Source organism: Notamacropus eugenii, chromosome 3 (genome assembly GCF_028372415.1).
Source record: "Notamacropus eugenii isolate mMacEug1 chromosome 3, mMacEug1.pri_v2, whole genome shotgun sequence".
Taxonomy (NCBI): Eukaryota; Metazoa; Chordata; class Mammalia; order Diprotodontia; family Macropodidae; genus Notamacropus; species Notamacropus eugenii.
This window is the reverse complement of record NC_092874.1, coordinates 34,486,662-34,507,411: the sequence shown is the minus strand read 5'-3', so window position 1 is coordinate 34,507,411 and position 20,750 is coordinate 34,486,662. Positions and strand designations below refer to the sequence as shown.

Below are 20,750 nucleotides of genomic sequence, written 5' to 3'. Positions count from 1 at the left end.
GGTAGGATCCAAAAGGGATTCTTTTTTTAAGAATAGGCTGATCCAAAATCCCTTCCATCTCTGAGTCAGTGATTCTGTGACTTTAAGGATCCTGGCAGCTCTAAAGCTCTTATTCTATGACTCAGGTCATATGTGCATTTGAATTATAACCAATCCATATTTTGTAAGAGCCAAAGCTATGTTTAATAGACAATTGACAATTGCAGCCTGAAAAGCTATCAAATAGGATATTAAACAGGAATAAGGTGGTCTCCCCTAGAGAAGGCATGTTCAGTGCCTCACACTCAGGAGCCTGGGACAGAGTATGGGCTTCAACCTTGTAAACAGGCACAACTATGCCAGGGAAGCCCCAAACTCTGATGACCTTATGGCTTAACCTAAGGCTTGCTCTTGAGAAGGACTGGAATCTGTCATTCAATTAACGAGCCCTCATTAAGTGCCCATTCTGTACCACAAACTGTGCTGGATGCTGAAGATACAAATCGAAACTCTAAGGGGCTCTACTCTCAAGGAGCAAATGTTAATCAGGGGAAACAACATTTATTTTTGTATGTACATATGAGTACACACTTGTATGTGCAATCATGTGCATATACCCATGGGTATGTGTGATACATGTGTACATATGTGTTTGTATACATATATATATCATTATCTATATACATGTGCATATATGTATGTGCACATGTATACGTGCATATTGCGTTTCCTGGCATAGGTGCAGTGGATCATAGACTTAGAGCTAGAAGGAATATTAGAGGCCACCAGATCCAACTTATTCACTTTGCAGATAGATGAACTGAAGCAGTGACTTACTTTTTGTTACATAAGTATTAAATATCTGAGGTGGGATTTGAGCCCAGGTCTTCCTGACTTCAAGTGGAGCACTCTATCTGCCACTCCAGATTGCCACACAATATTTGAATACACGTACACACACACACACACACACACACACACACAAACGCACAAACACACATACCATAGTTCATACAAAATGGTCACCATAGTCTGGGGCAAAGGGATGCCCTTCAGCATGGTGTGTTTGAGCTTTCTCGGGTCTGAAAGGGGAAAGCATCTCCATATCCCCCTTGCCTGGGAAGCTTGTGTACAAGACTGATAGAGATCATTTCAGAGTCAGAAAGAATTGTGAAAAAATGACTTTCAACCTCCTGGCAGAGGTATTTGGTAAGCCACTAGCAAGAAACAAGTGAAAAGAAAGTGCGGGCAGTGGGTGGCAAGCACTTGATGATGATGGAAATGAGCCACACTTAGCTTTTTCTGGGAAGGCAGCAAATGCTACTCTGCCCAAGTCCCAATAAGTCAATAGCCATTGATTGGGTACTTAGAGCATGCATGGCCCTGTGATGAGTACTCCAGTGGGGGTAGAGCATAAGATTTATTGGCGTACTGAGTCTCAGCTACTGATAGACCGACTCCAGCTCAAGTTGTTGACTTCTGATAACTCAACATTGCCCTAAAGATGACTGGGATTTTTCCATCTCACCTGTACTAGCCTAAATGATAAGTTTAAAAATGTGATGATAAGAATAATTTTTAAACAAGAAACACCCTCCGGAAGGATACAATTGGCAAGTTAAACCAGTTGCCAGTCAACAAAATAAAGCAAAATCACAGGAAAAGTCAAACAACAGAGCACTAGTGGAATTAGAGATATCAGAAGACTTGTTGACAATTAACAAAGGCAAGATGTATATGTTATATACTGAACAGTTAGCAGTAGGTGAACTCACTCGGGATCAAATGTGTCTGGGAAGGTTTCATAGGCAAAGTGAGACTAAAGCTGGCTTTTAAAGGGTCAGTAACTCTAATAATAATAGTCAATATTTATATAGATATTTAAAATTTGCACAGTGGTTGACCTGTTATCTCATTTGATTCTCATAGGAATTCTAAGGTAGGTGCTATTATTATCCCCATTTTACAGATAAGGAAAATGAAACTCAAGGAAGTCAAGAGACTTGTGGGCCACACAGATAATCAGTCTGAAGCTCAGGTCTTCTTGATTCCACGTCCAGTGGATTCTATCCAATATACCACCTAGCTTCCTTAAAAGGTAGAAAAGAGTGGGGAGTGACATGATTGCTGAAAATACCCCCCATCCATCACTTCCTAGGAAAAGAGAAGTCACATAGCCATGAACAACATCACATTTGTGGGTGCCTCTTTATAAAGGCATAATACATGACGTGTACTAATTTTATTTTTGACGTTATTAGTGCATTTTGTTTGTATAACACATTCACTTGCCCACAAAAGAACTCATCACCTTCTCCATGGTACCATTCCCTGTAAAAGAAGAGGGAGGAAAGCAACCCACCGAAACCAGCCAGTGCCATCACTGTAACTGACATGGTAGCCCACATATCACATCTATGGGTCCCCAGTCCTCTGCTAAGATGAAGTCAGCATGTTCCAACATCAGTCATTTGAAATCATTATCAACCATTGCACTTGATCTAAGGCCTGTTTTCTTCTTTGACATTAGTGCAGTCATGGTTTATGTTTCTTTCATTCTTTGTGAATTCATGCACATTTTCGCTTATTCCTCTAGTGCTCATATCCACTGATGTCAGTACAAGTATTTTTGGTGTTGTTTTTTGCTGGACCTGTGATTTCACTGGTGTAGATAATTCTTAATGAGACATCTGCTTGTATCTGCGCAGATTTGGATGTGCTCTGAACCTTATAGTTTTAGTAAATTACCTAGAGCGCTGAAATATCAAGTGATTCAGCCAGAGTCATACAGTCAGTTATGTATCTGGGCTGAACCTGAACCCAACTCTTGCAGATTCTCCAAGCATTATGCCTCTCATTGCTTCTCACAGTATCATCGTAGCCCATTACATTCATACACTATGTCACATTTAATCACCCTTCCCCAGCCAGTGAGTACCTACTCTGGGGCAAGGGGAAAGTTTTTACCCCCAAAGCTATTAAGCTGGATTCATTCTACCTAGCTAGTTTTTTTTAATCAAAATAACCAATCATTAATCCCTCCACAAAGGGAGAAGGGGGTCCTTTCTTGGTGCATCCACTGAGCTAATGGTCAGGAACTGAGGGAGCAAGACCATGGCTCTCTCTACTCTTCCTCATGTGTCCTCTGAGCTCCCAGGGGCTAGGAGACTTGTCTAAGAGAATCCCCTCATTAACATCGCTGGTCCAACTGACTGAGGAAGATGAGATTAATATGAAGGAGTAGAAGTAACTCATTTTGGAGCTACTACTCAGCCATCAGAAGACATAGGAGACATTGACTACAATCCTACTACACATCCATTTGTGAACCCCATGCACTTGACCTTAAGAAATTCCAAAAGCCAGAAGGGGGTCATTGGGTGCATTTGTGGGATGCTACAATTGTTGATCTAAACATTTTCCTTCTGGGTGAAGCAGACTTGGAGGGAAAGCTCAACTCTCAGGTGAGTGGAATGTTGCAATCTGAAGTTCTGGATGGAATTTGTAATGAACAGTGATTCTAAAATTGAATTCTAAAATTTCCCCTCTACTGTTTAATAAAATAGAAAAGGAAATGTGATATAATAGATGAAGTAGTGGACCTGGATTCAGGAAGGCCTAGTTTTCAAGAACCACCTTAGTCATTGAGTAGATATGTGACCATGGACAAGCCCTTTAACTTCTCTCTGACCTATAGACTAGACAAGAGGTTATAATAAGCATTGGTGGACCAAGTTCTTACATCAGAAGTTCCCAGATTGTGAAATCATATGTCTTTGATGTATCTGTTGACTTTTCAGGCCCTGTGATTTCTTCCATGTAATGAATTTCCAGATCAGAAATTTCCTCACCAATGAAAATGGGCAACTTGTTTTAAGATAATAACCCTAAAATTGTCTGTGGGCACTGAAATTCAGAAACTAGCCCATGGCTCCTCAGCTAGCACACTGCATCTATGGAAAAGATGAAATATTTGGGATCAGAAGATTTGGGTTCAAATCCTGATGCTACAATTTGCTATTTCTAAGACAGTCACTCAACCTTCTTGCGCTTCTATTTCTTCATCTGTCAAATGAGGGTTTGGGAATAGATGGCCTCCAAGGTCCCTTCCAGTTTTTTTCTTCTCTCTCAGTCTCAGTTTCCTCATCTGGAAAAAGAGAATATTGAACTATATAATGTCTAAAGTCCCTCCCTATTATGATCTTTTAATTCCTATATGTCGGAAGCCAAAACCCAGGTCTCCTTGCCTCCAAGTCCATCCATCCATCAGCCAAACGAGATTGCCTCTCTATTTTTTCAAATGGTAGAAATAACATATTTACTATTAGAAATGCTCTCCGTTGTGCCTTTTATAAATATTGAGTGCTTCGGTAGAAAGCCCAGCTTATTTACCTACCTGTTCAAACCTATTCCCTTTTATTTTTAAACAGGATTGTGGATGGAACAGAAGCTGGAATTACTAATGAGGAAAGTCAGACTTTCGACTTTGGCTCTGAACAAGCAAAGCAGGATCCCCGAGTAACACCTCCCCTAGCAGGTCAGCCTTCTACCTAGTGCTCTTTCAAGGAGTGACCATTCTTTGTTCCCAAAGGTTGGAGGACTGCCTTCACATCTTCCTGTTCTTAGATGATTCTCAGTGCGATTAAAAACTGGCTAAGACTGTGAACTGATCAGACCGTTGGTCTCACTTTTACTTTTTGCCCAATGGCTCACATGGCCATGGTCACTGTTCTCATCTGCAATTTAGCAGATGATGCCTGTGGTTTTCAGGAGGCACAAATGCCTACCATCTATCAACTGGTAACCCTGTTTTCCTGTTTTAAAGACAAATCTAATCTATAAAAATAATGTTACATGGAGGAAATAGCTTGCTAACCATACAGTGTAGGAGCATAGGTTTTCTCTGCACTCTATTTGGTGACAGCTCATTTAATTGGGGTTTATCAAGAGCTAAACTCTATCAATGTCTTAAGAGAGCATGGTCATGCCCAACTTGTGCTTTTACCTGTAGAAAGAGGTCTGTCAACAGATAGCTAGCAGGTGGCGACTTTAATCAGGGCTAAAAAGAATAGATTTTTCTGCATCTGGTGAAGAAAAAGAATGATTATGTGCTGAAGCAACATCAATAATTCTGAGCAGATTTGCACCAGGTGCAGCACCTGTTCCTCCATTCCTATTGTCTTCTTCCAAATGTGAAAGTCTCCCTAGCCATCCCAAACCCAGTCTGCCACTTTGGTAAAATGCAATGGTCATGATTAAAATTATTTTATGGAAAACATCAAGCTGAGACAAAGTCTTTCTAATGATCTCAGATGTTGACAGATCTATGCTATAAGACAGCAAGAAAGCATTTTACACAAAAATTTACTTTTATTGAAAGATAACTGAGTGGTCCCTGCAGTACATAAGGTGAACAGTAAGTTAACGAGTTTGCTTATTTAGTATCAACTATAACAATGATCCTTGAAGTCAAATTCTCTCTATTTGATATGGTTTCATGGAAGCCAATCTAGAGTTCAATTGAATTGAATTCAATAAGCTTTTATTCAGTGTCAACTTATGTGCTGGGCATTGCTCTAGGCACTGGAGATAGACACAGAGACAGGAGTAGTTGCCAGGCTGCATCTCCACAGGGGTTGCTTCCCAGGATGATGGTTGAGAGAAATGGACTGATAAAGACTCTTGGCTCTAGGGTCCTGAGCTGTCTCTATCAGTGTCTAAAAGGAGATGGTGGACAAGTTGAAGGTGGTATGATGACTTGCCTGGCATGCGCTGCCTCTTCTCATGCTTAAGGTGCCTTGTTACTTCAGTGAGGCCAGTTTACCTGCTGTGGTTAGCATCTGGTTGATAGTTGATGGAGACAACTGGCCCCTCATCCACATGATTTGCTTCCCTGAATGATGGCTGTGATGGAATGAGATGGAATGACAGTTGGGATAGAAGCAGGACTGGGGTTCTGGAGGAATTGCTGTTCCCAAGACTGGTGTTCAGAATCCTGAGCCCTCAGGATTAAAAAGAAATACTTTCATGGAATATATTCTTAGAAAAGGACAAAAGGATTCCTGAGATGTTCCCTCTCAAAGGTTTGCTGCGATCTTTCCTCTAAGAATGATCCAGGAAAAGAGTAATAAAGAGGAAATAGGAGACAAGTATTCATCTGCAATCATTAAGACGTGTTCCTACGGCCATTGGCCAGGAGTGCATCTGTTACTGGAAGAAACAGCATAATGGAGAGGCAGTATGAAGTAGTGACAGAGAGCCAATGTCAAAGTCAGTATGTGTGTGTTCATCCTTCGTTGCCAAAGAAGACCACGCCATCAAAGAAATAATAACATGACTTGCACTTGACTTTGTTTTGAGTGAGGGAGGGCTGTGCAGGTCACCAGCCTCACTTCTCCTCCAGAGCCATCTGAATCCAGTGACCAGATATTCATCAGGATGACTGGAGATGACCCAAGATAAGGCAATTGGGGTTAAGTGACTTGCCCAAGGTCACACAGCTAATGAGTGTCAAGTGTCTGAGGTGAGATTTGAACTCAGGTCCTCCTGACTCCTGCACTGGTGCTCTATCCACTGCACCACCTAGCTGCCCCTTCAAAGTCGGTAAGACCTGGGTTCAAATCCTAGCTCTGATTCATTCTATGTGACCTTGAGCAAATCATTTCTCATTGGCCCCAGGCAACTTTCTAAGACTGTAAATGGCCTAGCAGTTGATAATCTCCTTTAGTAGTAGACATTCCCTCCACAATGAAATCATGGTTCTGACCCCCCCCCTAAAAAAAGTTATTTCACTGAACATATGTCAAATGTCAGTTGGTCAACAAGTCAAACTACCTTGTTTTTTACACATAGCAACTGTCAGCCATGCGTTAGGCACCATGCAGAGTAGACGTGTGGTATGATAGCAAAAAAACAAAACAAAACAAAACAAAACATTGGCTCTGAATCAGGCACTGGGTTCCAAACCTACCTCTATTCCCTGTGCAATCTTGGGGAAATCACGTTATCTTCCTGGGTCTCAGTATCTTCATCTGCAAAATGAGGGGTGTGGATCAGGTGACAATGGTGGAGTCTCTTTGGGTTCTAGGTGTAGCTTGTGGTGATGAATCAAGCTTTGTCATAGTGTCTAACAATCCAAGTTACATGGACCCTTCCTTCTCCTCAACATGCACACACACACACACATGCACACATACACATATGCACACATACACACACGCATACACATACACACACGCATATACACACACACCCTGACATCAGGGCAGAATGGAAGGAATAGCTCAGGTTTCCTTCCCCATGTTACATCACCCAAAAATCAGAATGTGACCCTGTTTCTAACAGATTCATTTGCTGCATGTGTCACTTGCAGACCCTGAGCTTGGAGCCGCAGTTCTATTTATCAAGGCAGAGGAAACCAGACAACAGATCAGTAAGCTGAATAGTGAGGTAAGGTGATTCATTTTTGTCTGAGAACAGTGGGAGTTAAGGGTCATACCCAGGGTGTTTTGACTTATTTAACTGGTGCTGTGTGTGTGTGTGTGTGTGTATGTGTGTGTGTTAATATGTGTCTTCTAACTCATCTCATTTTTAAGAAGTCTAAGGCAAAATTTGGGCAGCTGGATGGCATAATAAAGAGCACCAGTCCTAGAGTCAGGAAGACCTGAGTTCAAATCTAGCCTCAGACACTTACCAGTTATGTGATGCTGAGCAAATCATTTAACTCTTTTTGCCTCAGTTTGCTCATCTGTCAAATGAGCTGGAGAAGGAAATGGAACACCACTGTAACATTTTTGGCAAAAAAATCCAAAATAGGGTCACAAAGAGTCAAATACAAGTGAAGTAAGTGAACAACAAGACAAGGCCAAATTAATCATTCTTTGAGGCAATACAACATAATGGTGGAATCACTAGTCTCATTATGGCACCCTCTGTGATCACAGACTTGTTACTTCCTCCTCTCTAGGCCCATTTTCTCATCTGTAAAAAGAGGGGCTATTCTAGATCATTTCTATGATCCAGTGCATTCTAAATCCTTTTCATCCTTGGTAATCCCCCCATTTCAAACTGATGGTACTAATTAGCAATAAAAGATGATCATGAGTTTAAGGGGCAAATAACCAGTCAATGAAACTCATGAAACGTGGAAGAAAGCTAAACTTCCAATTCCAGACAACTTTTGGTCATCTGTGGTGACGTGAGAAAATGTGACATGGATCATTTAAATAAAAGGTGCAGCTCAAAAGCACCTGTTACATGAAACCTAGACTGATTCCTCCCAGGTGCTGGGGACACCATCTCCCCAAAGTCACCACACGTTTACTTGGTGTGTAGTTTGCATCTGTGTAATTATCCATATTGTTCTTCATCCTGCCCCTTCCCCTAAAAAAAACAAAAAACAAAAACAAAACAAAACAAAAAAAAAACTTCTTGAGGGCAGGAAAGGGAATGTTTCACTTTCTACCTTTGCATACCCAGCACTTAACATGGTTCCTGGCATATAGTGTGTTCATCCTTTGCTGCCGAAAAAGACCACGTCATCAGAGAAATAATGACATGACTTGCACTTGACTTTGTTTTGAGTGAGGGAGGGCTTGTGCAGGTCACCAGCCTCACTTCTCCTCCAGAGTCATCTGAATCCAGTGACCAGATATTCCCAGGATGACTGGAGATGACCCAGGATGAGGCAATTGGGGTTAAGTGACTTGCCCAAGGTCACATAGCTAGTGAGTGTCAAGTCTCTGAGATGAGATTTGGACTCAGATCCTCCTGACTCTGCACTGGTGCTCTATCCACCATACCACCTAGCTGCCTCCTGGCATATAGTAGGTGCTTAATGAATCCATGCGGTGGATTCATATAGCTCCAAAATATGATTTTAATCATTTGGTTCAACCTCCTGACTAAAACTCTTGTTCAAACCTCTAAGTGGTAATGCTAATTGATTATAGTTTTGCCCTTCCCCCCCTCAGTACCTCCTCCTATATTATATAGATGCACAGGATCACAAGTACAACTCCGAGTTCATTGAGTTCAGCCTCCTCATTTTGCATGGTTATTAATGAGTCAGTGATTTCTGTAGGCTGAGCAGCGTGTCCATCAGGGCAGATCAAAGCCTTTCCCTCTAAGCCTACCTGTCTTGAGTGATTCTTCTATAGCCTTCTTTAAATCTTCTAAAGAGGATATTCACACTCCATTTCTTTTCATACATTATGGTTGCAAGGGCAACCCTCCACCTGTCTATTGCTTATCCCTTCCTCAGGCTCCTTGGCTGACCTACCTCACTTCCTAGTTATATGAGCCCTTGATATAACTCTACTCACATGCCCACCATTCTTGGTATTTTCCTTAAGCTTAACTTCACCCAACTATGTGGTTTTCCATGGCCCTCTGGCTATCCTATAATTTTGACACTTCTGAGTTCCTGATATTCCATCCTCTTTTCCTATAAGTATCAGTGGGATCATAGCAGTTTATGAAAATGAACTTCTGGAACAATAGGTATCTCAGGATTATTAAAATTGGTTCCAAATTTCCCATCTGCCATCATTCTAACATAATCTTCTCCTCTTCCTAGTCAATTCTGAATTCTGTTCATTTGATAAGCATTGTAGATTGTTTATGGAGTGGGTAAAAGAGAGAGATTTACATATATACACATACATGTATACACATATACATATATACATACACATATATATATGTACACACATATATAGAGATAGAGAGAGGGAGAGAGAGAGGAGAGACAGAGAGACAGAGAGAAACAGAAAGAGAGAGGGAGAGAGAGAGAGAGAGAGGAAGAGACAGTGAGACAAAGAGATGCCAGAGAGAGAAAGTTGATGCATATTATCTTACTGTTGATTAAGTTACCTATATATGAAACACCAAGTGGATGAAAATATCTATTGCCCCACTTATGCATATATGCAGTTGGATGGACGGTCCACAGAGCTAGTGTATCAGATCTTGGATAGATACTGAAAATGGAAAATACATTGGGCTCAGAATTGAATAAGTAGAGTAAAACAGTAAGTTGGCTTACCTTTGGAAAAATGAATGATTCTTTTAATGAATCCAAGCTTCTCCTTGAAACAAATGTTCAACTTTTTAAAATCAACATGACCTTTAATAGTAATGTTCCCCTAAAGGGTATTAGAGAAGTGGATTGATGGTAGGCATGAGCAGGTTGTCATGCATTAATAATAATTATAAATTGTTAGCATTTGTAAAGAATCTCAATATTTGCAAAGAATTTTATATATGTTACCTCATTTAAACTTCTCTATAACCAAAAGTTAGGTGTTTTTATTATCCTTATTTTGTAAATGAGGAAACTGGGGTTGAAAATGATTAAGCAATTTGCCTATAGTCACATAGCTAGCAAATATCTGAGGCAAATGAGAAATTCTACTAGATTACTGGTATTCAGAGAGTCATTGCATGACCAGAAGAAAAAAAAGATGGGCCAGTTAGAGAGTGAAAGCAAAAGATGCCTGTATGTCCATCCATTGGATCCTTGAAATGGCAAGAGCTCTGGAGCAGAGGTTCTTAACCTGAGGGTTCTAAAGGGGTTTTTTTTTAATGTTTTAGCAACTCTGTTTCAATATAATCAGTTTTGTTTCTGATACTGTACACTTTATTTTATCCATTTAAATCTATTGTTCTGAAAAATAAATCTACAGGCTTCACTAAAGAGGGCTATGATACAAAAAAAAGTGTAAGAAAGGACCCATGGGCTGGAGAAGGCCTCCTGGTGTGCTAAGTGGAGTCCTAGTGGGGGATTTATGAGAGAACAAGGATGAGACTCCTAGAGGATGGGCAGGCAGGGATGGGTGATAACCTGGATTGTTGGACACATCAATAAGATTGCAGTTGCACTAAATAATCAAGTTATGCTATAGACGTAAAGAATATGTCTACGTCATATACATACATGTGTATGTATATAATAAAGCACCAGACCTGGAGTTAGGAAGATCTGAATTCAAATCTGGCTTCAGATATTTCCTAGTTGTGTGATGCTGGGCAAGTCACTTAACCCTATTTTCCTCAGTTTTCTCATCTGTAAAATGAGCTGGAGGAGGAAATGGTGAATCACTCCAGTATCTATGCCAAGGAAACCACCAGAGGGGCCGTGAAGTGTCAAATATGACTAAAGCCACTGAAAAACAGCAACAAATATATGTACATACATGTGTATGTGTGCATATGTATATATGTGTAAGTATGTCTTTGTATGTACATATGTATGTGTGTTATATTCATCCCAGTGCCTTCCCATATATGTATGTGTGTGTGCACATATGCATACATACGCACATTATATATATACATGTATGGGAAAGCATTGAGATGAATGTGACATGAATATAATATCCATCCATACACAACTCCTTTAGCACCTATCTAATAATAACAATAAATTGTTTTTATGTAGCCCTTTGATGTTTGCCAAGCACTTCACCAATGTCTCATTTGATCCTCACAACAACTCTGGGAGGCAGGCACTCATTATTCATTTCTGTTTTAAGATGAGGAAACTGAGGCAAACAAAGGCTTCTGAGGTAGGATTCCAGCTCAGGTCTTTCTGACTACAGGTTCAGTGACCTGTCCATTACACCACTTAGCAGTTGTCATAATCTACTAATAAGCAATTGAAATGTCCAAAGACCAGTCTGCAAGGAGCAAAAGGTGGTCATTTGAATCCTTGAGACTTGGCTCTATACTGTATTCCCAAAGGAAAACTATATACATGGGATTTGGTGCTTAGTACTGATCATTATAGTCCATTGACTTCCGCTAAAGAATTCTAAAATAATAGCTCACCTTCCTTTAATAGTTTCATCTTTATGAAGCCCTTTACTCATAATAGCTCTATAAGGTATGTGAGGATCAAAGACATGTAACTATAAAGATGATTAATTGGTGACAACTCATTCTTTTGACCACTTCTGTTCAGTATCTTTTCCATTATGCCTCCTCTACTTTAACAGATTCCTCAGGGCTACTTCCCCATTAAAAACAATTGAATCCTCTTTTCTCACCTGACATTGCCAGACTAAGGGTCATTTAGTGACCCCCAACAAAAAAAAGTGAAAAAAATATTAGTGTTCATGATTCTTCAGGAAAGAAATGCCCTTGCTCATTCCCTTGCCTTCTAGGAGGAGGAAATATTTTCTTTTCAATGTTTGGGAATATGAATTAATGTATGGGGGAGAGGGGTTTAAACTGAAACCATGATCCGATGACAGATCATTAAAGCTGAAATCCACATGAAAAAACCAAACATTTCCCCTACAGTCATTCTCCACTTGATCATCATCACTTTCCAGTGAAACCACATAAATCCCTTAACTTTGCCTTGCACAGTGGGTGACAAACAGTGAGGGAGCTAGCTTTTCCTCTCTCCCTCACAATTGCTTTATCAACCTAGCAAAAATGTGGCTTCTTCAGTGTACCATCCTTTATACCTAATTCAACTTGCAATTAGCCCTCACCCCTCGAATAATGTATTAAGACACAGAGAAGGCCTACAGGAAACATGAAAACATATTGTGGTATGGGAAATGTACTTTGTTCCACCCTGATGTTTCATTTCTTCCAGAATCTTCTAAAAAGTGTGTGAGGTTATCATGGCCAAGGACACCGATATTTGAAAATAACAGCCTCACACCCCTATTTCTGTTATTTCAATTCAACGATTAAATAAAGGATTTATTCAATTCCTGCTATTTATAGTCAATGAATTAAGCGAATAATACTGAAAGTGCTTAGAATACAAAAACCAAAAAGAATGAAAGAAAGAGAAAAAGAAAGAGGGAAGAAGGAAGGAAGGGATAGAGAAGGAAAGGAAGGAAGGAAGGAAGGAAGGAAGGAAGGAAGGAAGGAAGGAAGGAAGGAAGGAAGGAAGGAAGGAAGGAAGGAAGGAAGGAAGGAAGGAAGCCATTATATATTAATTGTGTTATGTGAAAGGCACTGTGCTAGTGGTTAGGAATGCAGGACATAAGAAGGCTTCCTCGCTCTCTGCCAAGGGAAAGGTCCCACACATGTCTCTTTATATCAGTAACCATTTTGTGCTGTAACCACTAGATGAGCTTCCATTGTACTAAGGGTTTAGAAGTCAACAAAGAAGTATGTATGTGATTATTTGCAGAGGAAAAGGATAATAACAACCGAAGATAATAGCAAAGGTTTCCCATAGAAGGTAATAAGAAGCTGGTCTTTGAGCCAAGCTGGGGGGTCTCAGAGGTAGAAGGGAGGACACTATGCATTTCAGGCTTTGCAAAGCACACAAGTGAGATGATGGACTTGGTGACGAACACGTAAAACACTTCGGTTAGTATATAGAGGGTGTGAAGGGAAATAAGGTGAAATGAGCCTGGAAAGGTGGCAACGACAATGACAGCTAGCATTTATAGAGCACTTTAAATATGTTAGCTCCTTTGATCCTCACAACCCTTCAAGGGAGGTGCTATTATCATAATCACTTCACAGATGAGGAAACTAAGGCTGAGAAAAGAAAAAGTGACTTGCCCAGGGTGATACAGCTAGTGGGTATCTGAGATTGGATTTAAACTCAGGTCTTCCTGACTCCAAGGTTAGAATTCTATCCACTGTACTGCCTAGGTACCTAGGTAGGTTGGATACAGTTTATGATGGGCTTGAAATATCAAGTCAGTCATTAAACATTTATTAAGAGCCAATTATGTGCCTTGCACTAAGCACCAGGAATACAGAAAGAAACAAAAAAATAGACCCTGACCTCAAGGAATTCAAAATATTGGAGACAAGCCAACAAATATGTACAAACAAGCTTTATACAGGACAACTAAGAAATAATCAAGAGAAGAAGGAACTAATTAAGAGGGGTAAATGCTTCCTATAGAAGATGGGATTTTAGCTGAGACTCGAAGTCAGAGAAGCTACTTAGCAGAAATAAGAAAAGAAAAAATTTCAAGTGTGGGAGACATCCAGAGAAAATTTCTGGAGCCTCTTGAGGAATGGAGTGTCTTGTTGGAGGCTACTAGGTAGCACAGTGGAAAGAGCACTGGTCTTGGACTCAGAAAGACTCATCTTTGTGAGTTCATATCTGACCTCAGACATTTACTAGCTGTGTGACCCTGGGCAAGTCACTTCACCCTGTTTGCCTCAGTTTCCTCATCTGTAAAATGAGCCATAGAAGGAATGGCAAATCACTACAGTAACTTTGTCAAGAAAAGTCACAGAGAGTCTTGTTCCTGGAGGAATAGGGAGGAGTCCAGTGTCTAGACTGAAGAATACTTTGCAAAGAGTGATATATAAGAAGAAAGGTGTTGAGGGAAGAGGGAGGTTTTTAAAGTCCTTTGAATTCCCAACAGAGGACTTTGTATGTAATTCTAGACGTGATATGGAAAAGTTTAAGTAAGGGAGGTGACATGCACATTAGGAAAATAACTGGTGACTGGAGAGAAGATGAACTGAGTTGGGGGAGAGACTTGAAGCAGCTCCAACACCTGACTATTGCCATAATACAGACATGAGGTGATTAGGGCCTCTATCAGGGTGGTGGTAATGTCAGAGGACAGAAAGAAGTGTATTTGAGAGATGCTATAAAGGGGAAATCAATAAACAATGACAACAGGTTGAATGTGGAGGATAAGAGATGGTGAAAAGCTAAGGACGACCCCCTAGACTGTAAATCGAAGGGATTAGAAAGATGGTGTTGCCCTCAACAGTAATAGACAAGTTAGGAGGGGGAGAGGGTTTAACGGAAAAGATAAGATGTTCAGTTTTAAGCATGCTGAGTTTAAGAATTCTATCGGACATCCAGTTTGAGACATATGAAAGGCAGTTGGAGCTGATGACATCACAACATGAAGTAGTCAAGAGGGAGAAGAGGGCTCAGGATAGAACCCTGGAGGACACATACTCTGGATCCAGCAATGGAATTGAAGAAGCAGTGGTCAAATAAGGAGTAGGAGAACCAGGAAAAAGTAGTGTTCTGAAAAACCTAGAAAGTATAAGGAAAAGATGATAATCAAGAGTATCAAAGCCTGAAAAGAAGTGAAGAAGAATGAGGATTGAAAAAAGGCCATTGGATTTGGCAATTTGCTGGACACATCTATTGTAGATGGCCTTTTCAAGGCATTTATCCACAGAGGGCAGAAGAGCTATAGAATGATAGCAGGGATAGAAATATAAAATAAGATTTTTGTTTTGGTTTGGTTTTGGTGTTTTTTGAGGAAAGGGAGGACATGGACATGTTTATAGGCAGCAGGAAAGTAGCCAGTAGAGAGAGAGAGTTTGAAAATAAATGGTAGAGTAGGGACGACAGGGAGAAATCTGTTGGAGGAGACTCCAAACTGAGGATTTTGTGGTTTATCCTAGAAGCAACAGAGAACCGCTAAAGGCATCTCAAAATATGGTGATCTTCCTCTGGGCTATTCAGAAATCCTCAGGTACACATACATAGCCTTCAAGGTTAGGAAAATACAGGATATCTGTACATTGAAAAGTTTTCTGAAGAACCTGGAAGTTGTATAGGAAAACTCATATGCTGAAAATTCTTGAGCTATGCAAAAAAAAGGCAATTCTCTGTTGATATGTAGATTTCATAATCAACTGGCTAAATATGGGAAAAGCAAGAGAAGAGAAATAAATACTCATAATAACCCACAGTCACAGTTAAGTGCCTCTAGAAAGATGCATACCAGCTGCTACCATTAACAACACTTGTAATGTCATTTCCATTGCTTACAAAGAAGTAAGTAACATTGCAACTCCAGGGTGGTCCCTTTGGAGGGAAAGTCATGGAAATTCATAATGGAACATACTTCTGGGCTTACAGTAGCTCAGTGTCAGGGTGGTTATACCTAAGAGGAAGGAACTCATTACTTCTAGAGTAATCTATACTCTATATGAAGTAGTTCAACCTGAAAAAACACACGGGAGTCAACTGGGAGTGATTTGGCTCTCCCTGTCCATGTTTTGACTTTATCACAGAGGCAGTGTGCAGCTGGATGAGAGCAAAGATTGTATACCTCATGAAGATCCAACTTTCAAATCCACCATAAAATTAGAAGGAACTAGGTAGCGCAGTGGGTGGAACACTGGACCGAGGGTCAGAAATTCTTCAGCTCAAATCGAGCATCAGACACTTAATAGGTGTGTGACCTTAGGCATATCACTTAAACTCAGTCTACCTTAGTTTCCTCCCAGGATTATTGTGAGGTTCAAATGAGATAAAATTTATAATAAAGTGCTTTATAAATCCTTTTACTTACTGTTATATTATGTTATTTATTGTCATTAGTAGTAGTTGCTGCAGTAGTTATAATAGTAGTAGTAGCAGTAGTAGTAGTTGTGTAGTGGTAGTGGTAATAGTAGTAGTAGTAGCAGTAGTAGTAGTAGTAGTAGTAGTAGCATTGCTAATAGTTGTTGCATTAGTAATTACAGTGGTAGTGGTAGTGGTGGTGGTAGTGGTAATAGTAGTCAACAGTAGTAGTAGTAGTAGTAGTGGTGGTGGTAGTGGTAGTAGTAGTCAACAGTAGTAGTAGTAGTAGTGGTGGTGGTTGTGGTAAGTAGTAGTTGTAATAACAGTAGTTGTGGCGGTGGTGGGGGTAGTGGTAGTAGTAGAAGACCCTACAAACTAGTGACAATGTATAGTGGAAAAAATACCAACTCTGGCGTCAGGGAACTTGCCTTTATATCTCAGTTCTATTGATTTCTAACTTTGTGACCCTCCTCATGACCCAGCGTTTTATTTATAAGGTAATGTAGTTGGGGTCGATGACCCCTGAGGTCCCTTCCAGCTGTAAATATGAGTCCATTATTCTGCTATGTGACAGGCCCCCAATCACCAGAGCAAACGTCATGGTCCATCCAGCTGCTCACCCAGGCTACCATCTTGCCATCAGCACTTAATAAATGTGAGTTAAATGAATAATCACTTGGCTTCCCTGGACCTCAGTGTCATCACCTATAAATTAGCTCTGGGAGGCGCAGTAAAACTTCCAGTTTTGTCATTGAATGCAGCACAGAATTCTCTCATTTATAAGAAAGATTGGATGCTTACATGACATACTACAACAAAAATTTGTTCGTTATCCTTCAGAGATCCCTTTATTTCCTTTCCCTTTTCTTAGATTGCATCATTCATAAAGTTAGAGTAGGAAAGATCCAGGCCATCTAATTAAATATTTTTAACGCAAGGTCCATGAACTTGTATGTCACATATTTTGATAATCATGTTTGCGTATAATTGGTTTTCTTTGTAACCCTAAACATCTTATTTTATTTATTTATTTAATGACATCTTTCAGAAAAGGGGTCCATAGGCTTTACCAGACTGCCAAAGAGGTACAGGAAACAAAAGAAGTCTAAATTCTTTAATCTACCAGTGGTGGGGAACCTGCAGCCTCAAGGCCACATGTGGCCCTCTAGGCCACATAAGTGTGGCCCTTTCACTGAATCCAAACTTCACAGAACAAATCTCCTTAATGAAAGGATTTGTACTATAAAACTTGGACTCAGTCAAAAGACGGCACCCAGGGACTTAGAAGATCACGTGTGTCCTTGAGATCGAAGATTGCCCTAAAGTCTAACCCAGCCACCCATTTTACAGATAAAAACACTGAAACCCAGAGAGGTTAAATTACTTTCCCAAAGTCACATAACTAGTAAGTAGTAAAGCTATGAGCAAAGGCTTTATTTCCCCCCAGGTCTGCTGTCTCTAAATCTAGTTCTCATGCGCATTCAATTATAATTCACTTTACGTGGTTCTCAAGACCCTAAAAGAAAGAAATTCAGATTTGATGATATAACTGCAAAAGTTTTCTTTGGTTTTCCATCTTTATTGTTTCACTCTGAGAGATAGTAGGGCATGGATAGAGAGCCAGCCTTAAAGTCAGAAAGAACTAACTTTAGTTCCTACAAATGGCACACCATGGGCAAGTCATTTAACCTCTGAGTGCTCTGGGCAACTGTCAAAGACTATTAAGTCACAAAGAAAGTAGCATTCTGCCTTGATAGAAGCAATTTCCCCATTTGAAAGTTGCCTATGTTGAGGAAATCACAAGTCCATGCCCTATCCTTAATTATTTTTCTTTGAGACAATCAATTAGATAGTAGCGATGCTTCTAAAATCTTAAAAGAAGTCATGTATGTTCAGTCTGGTACCCACAAACTGATATGGTAAGACCTTGCCCATCACGTTTTGCTCAAAAGGTAGTTCAAGGATGCCCACAATGCCAACATTTTGTGTAATATGTAGTGCCCAGTTAGCAAAAACAGCTGCCTGACAAAAGAGAACAGCAAGAGAGAGCCTTTGTGTGTATTGTCTAGGAGACACCTGGGGAAGGGAGTGGGTGTAAGTGTGTTGAATTAGTTTAGATAGGACAATGGAGCCTGTTGAGTAGAACAGACAAAACCAGACTAATCAAGGTTAGTCTTCAATTACTGCCTACCTTTCTGAAGGGCTTTGCATGCTTCTGGTTTTATAGGTAATTTCTGAAAAGGAGCTTGAGAGAAATTGAATCCTACATTTTGAATCAACAAATTCAATTCAACTTAACCTAAGTACCTTCCATATGCCAAGCACTGTACTAGGCTCTGGGAGAAAATACTTGGGTCAGTAAGTTATATAAAGTTAGAACTATGTCTGCCAGGGATAGCAGAAAGAATACTGACTGTGGAGTCAGAGAGCATAGGTTCAAGTGCTTCCTCTGAGGCTTACTGTCTGCAGGACCTAGGAAAAATCATGACCCTCCTATGCTCTCAGTTATCTTATTTGTAAAATGAGAGAACTGGACTAGATAGCTTCTGGGGCTCTTCTGGCTTAGACCTCTGATCCTATGGAAATTCATTACATACATTATCTCATTAGACTCTCAACCTCTCTCTTAGTAGAATAAATGAACTTAATGTGATCCACAAGACATAAAATGGGAGTCTCAGGATTTCTGGGAATATAGATATTGACAATCTCTTCCAGTCTACTTCTGCTGCCCTGAAACTTCCTTCACCAAACTGGAAAGGGAGACCAAAGGTGACTGATTTGGGATTAGGAAAACATAATTTAACAACTTACAAATCCCATTTATTTTCTTATAACTTTTACACATATGTTCAATTGTGTCTGTTCATTCCAAATTTGGGGTGGTTACATGTATACAATGAATCAGCTGCCAAAATGATTTTTTAAAGTGCAGACAGATCCAAACATGGCACCCTTTTCTCAATAAACCCTACTGGCTCCCTATCATCTTCAGAATCAAATATAAAATTTTCACTCTGAAGTTAAAGTTCTTCATCACTTAGCCCCCCCAAAATAATTTTCCAGTCTTCACATACACATTATCCCATGTGTTTTGTGATCCAGTGACAATGTCCCCCTTGATGATCCTCAAACAAGATACTTGGCCTCCAGACTCCAGGAAGTTTCACTGACTGTCCCCATCCTCATCATCATCCCCATCCATGTTCTCCATCCTCAATTCTATCTTCTGGCTTTCCTGGCTTCCTTGAAGTCCCGGATAAAATCTTACCTTTGACTGGAAGCTCTTCCTAATCCCTCATTGTTATGATGCCATCTCAATGTTGGTTATTTCCAATTTATCCTATAAATGTTTGTTTGAACATAGTTGTTTACATGTTGTCTCTCCCCATTACACTTTGAGCTCCTCAAGACCAGGCTTGATCTTTTACTTTTACTACTATCTTCAATCCTTGGTTCACACCATGGTTGGCACATAGTAGATGCTTAATAAATGTTTATTGACTGACTGATTGTGGAAGTGAGGGATCCTATTCCATGAATATCCTTCTCAATAATATCATGGATATTTGGCAAACTAGTAAGGCTGTAAAGACAATTTCCAGATGTCATCAAAATATTACTAAACTATGTAAGAACTTTTTGAAAAAAGGAAAATGACTTCTAGAGTCACCTTTTAACATAAGACTAAGTTCCTTGACTTCTTACTTAAGGCCCCACCTAAGGCTCCAATCTACCTTTCTTACTTTATTTTTCATACTTTATTTTGCACTGCTTCTCTTTATGAACCCTACATTTCAGCCCAACTGTACTACTATCCATTCCCCAAACTTGCTACTCCATCTCTCATCTCTGGGTATTTGTACAAGTTATTATTCTTCAAGCTTGGAATGTATTCTATCCTCAGTCCCATGTTTCCAATGTGTCTTATTCCTTCAAGTCTCATCTCAGACAACCTGTCCTCTGTGATTTTCCTGATTTCCTCCCATTCCATCCAGTTATTAGTGTGTCTCAACTTTCCTTGTATAGACACTTATTGGTGTCCATGTTGAGTCCCCCACTTCCTCTGATAGAATGTAAGCTCTTTGACATCAGGGAATATTTCATTTTTGTCCTCGCATCCTTAGCTCCTAAAATCATGTTTTGCCCTTTTTTTAGAAAGAGGAAAGACTCTGGAATTGAAACTTGGGATTTGAATCACATAGGGAACTCCCAGTGTGGAAACATACTTCATAGATGCATGTCTGCAATTTTTATGTAACTTACAGGCTTAGAGAGTTGCCTAGGGACACTGAGAGATTAAGCAATTTGAACATGGTTTATGCTTAATAAATGTTTGTAGAACCGAGATTGAAAGTACATTGAATATTTCAAGTATTGTATATTGGAAATTATTTTCTCTCTGTTGCCTCTCACTCTAGTACATAGTCAATTAGGGCATATCCACATGTTCAGATCAGCTTAGGGAAAAAAATCCAACTGAATTCAAATAGCTCTCTACTAACTGCTGTGTCAA

General features: G+C 39.9%; 1 protein-coding gene across 1 annotated transcript in view; it reads left to right on the top strand.

Annotated features, from left to right (window-relative positions):
* Positions 1 to 20,750, top strand: part of KCNH8 (potassium voltage-gated channel subfamily H member 8) — a 391,062-nt gene that overhangs the window by 355,818 nt on the left and 14,494 nt on the right. Inside the window, exons 14-15 of the mRNA XM_072651223.1 lie at positions 4,410 to 4,516; positions 7,352 to 7,428. Coding sequence (XP_072507324.1) covers positions 4,410 to 4,516; positions 7,352 to 7,428 — 184 coding nt within the window. The remainder of the gene's footprint in view (positions 1 to 4,409; positions 4,517 to 7,351; positions 7,429 to 20,750) is intronic.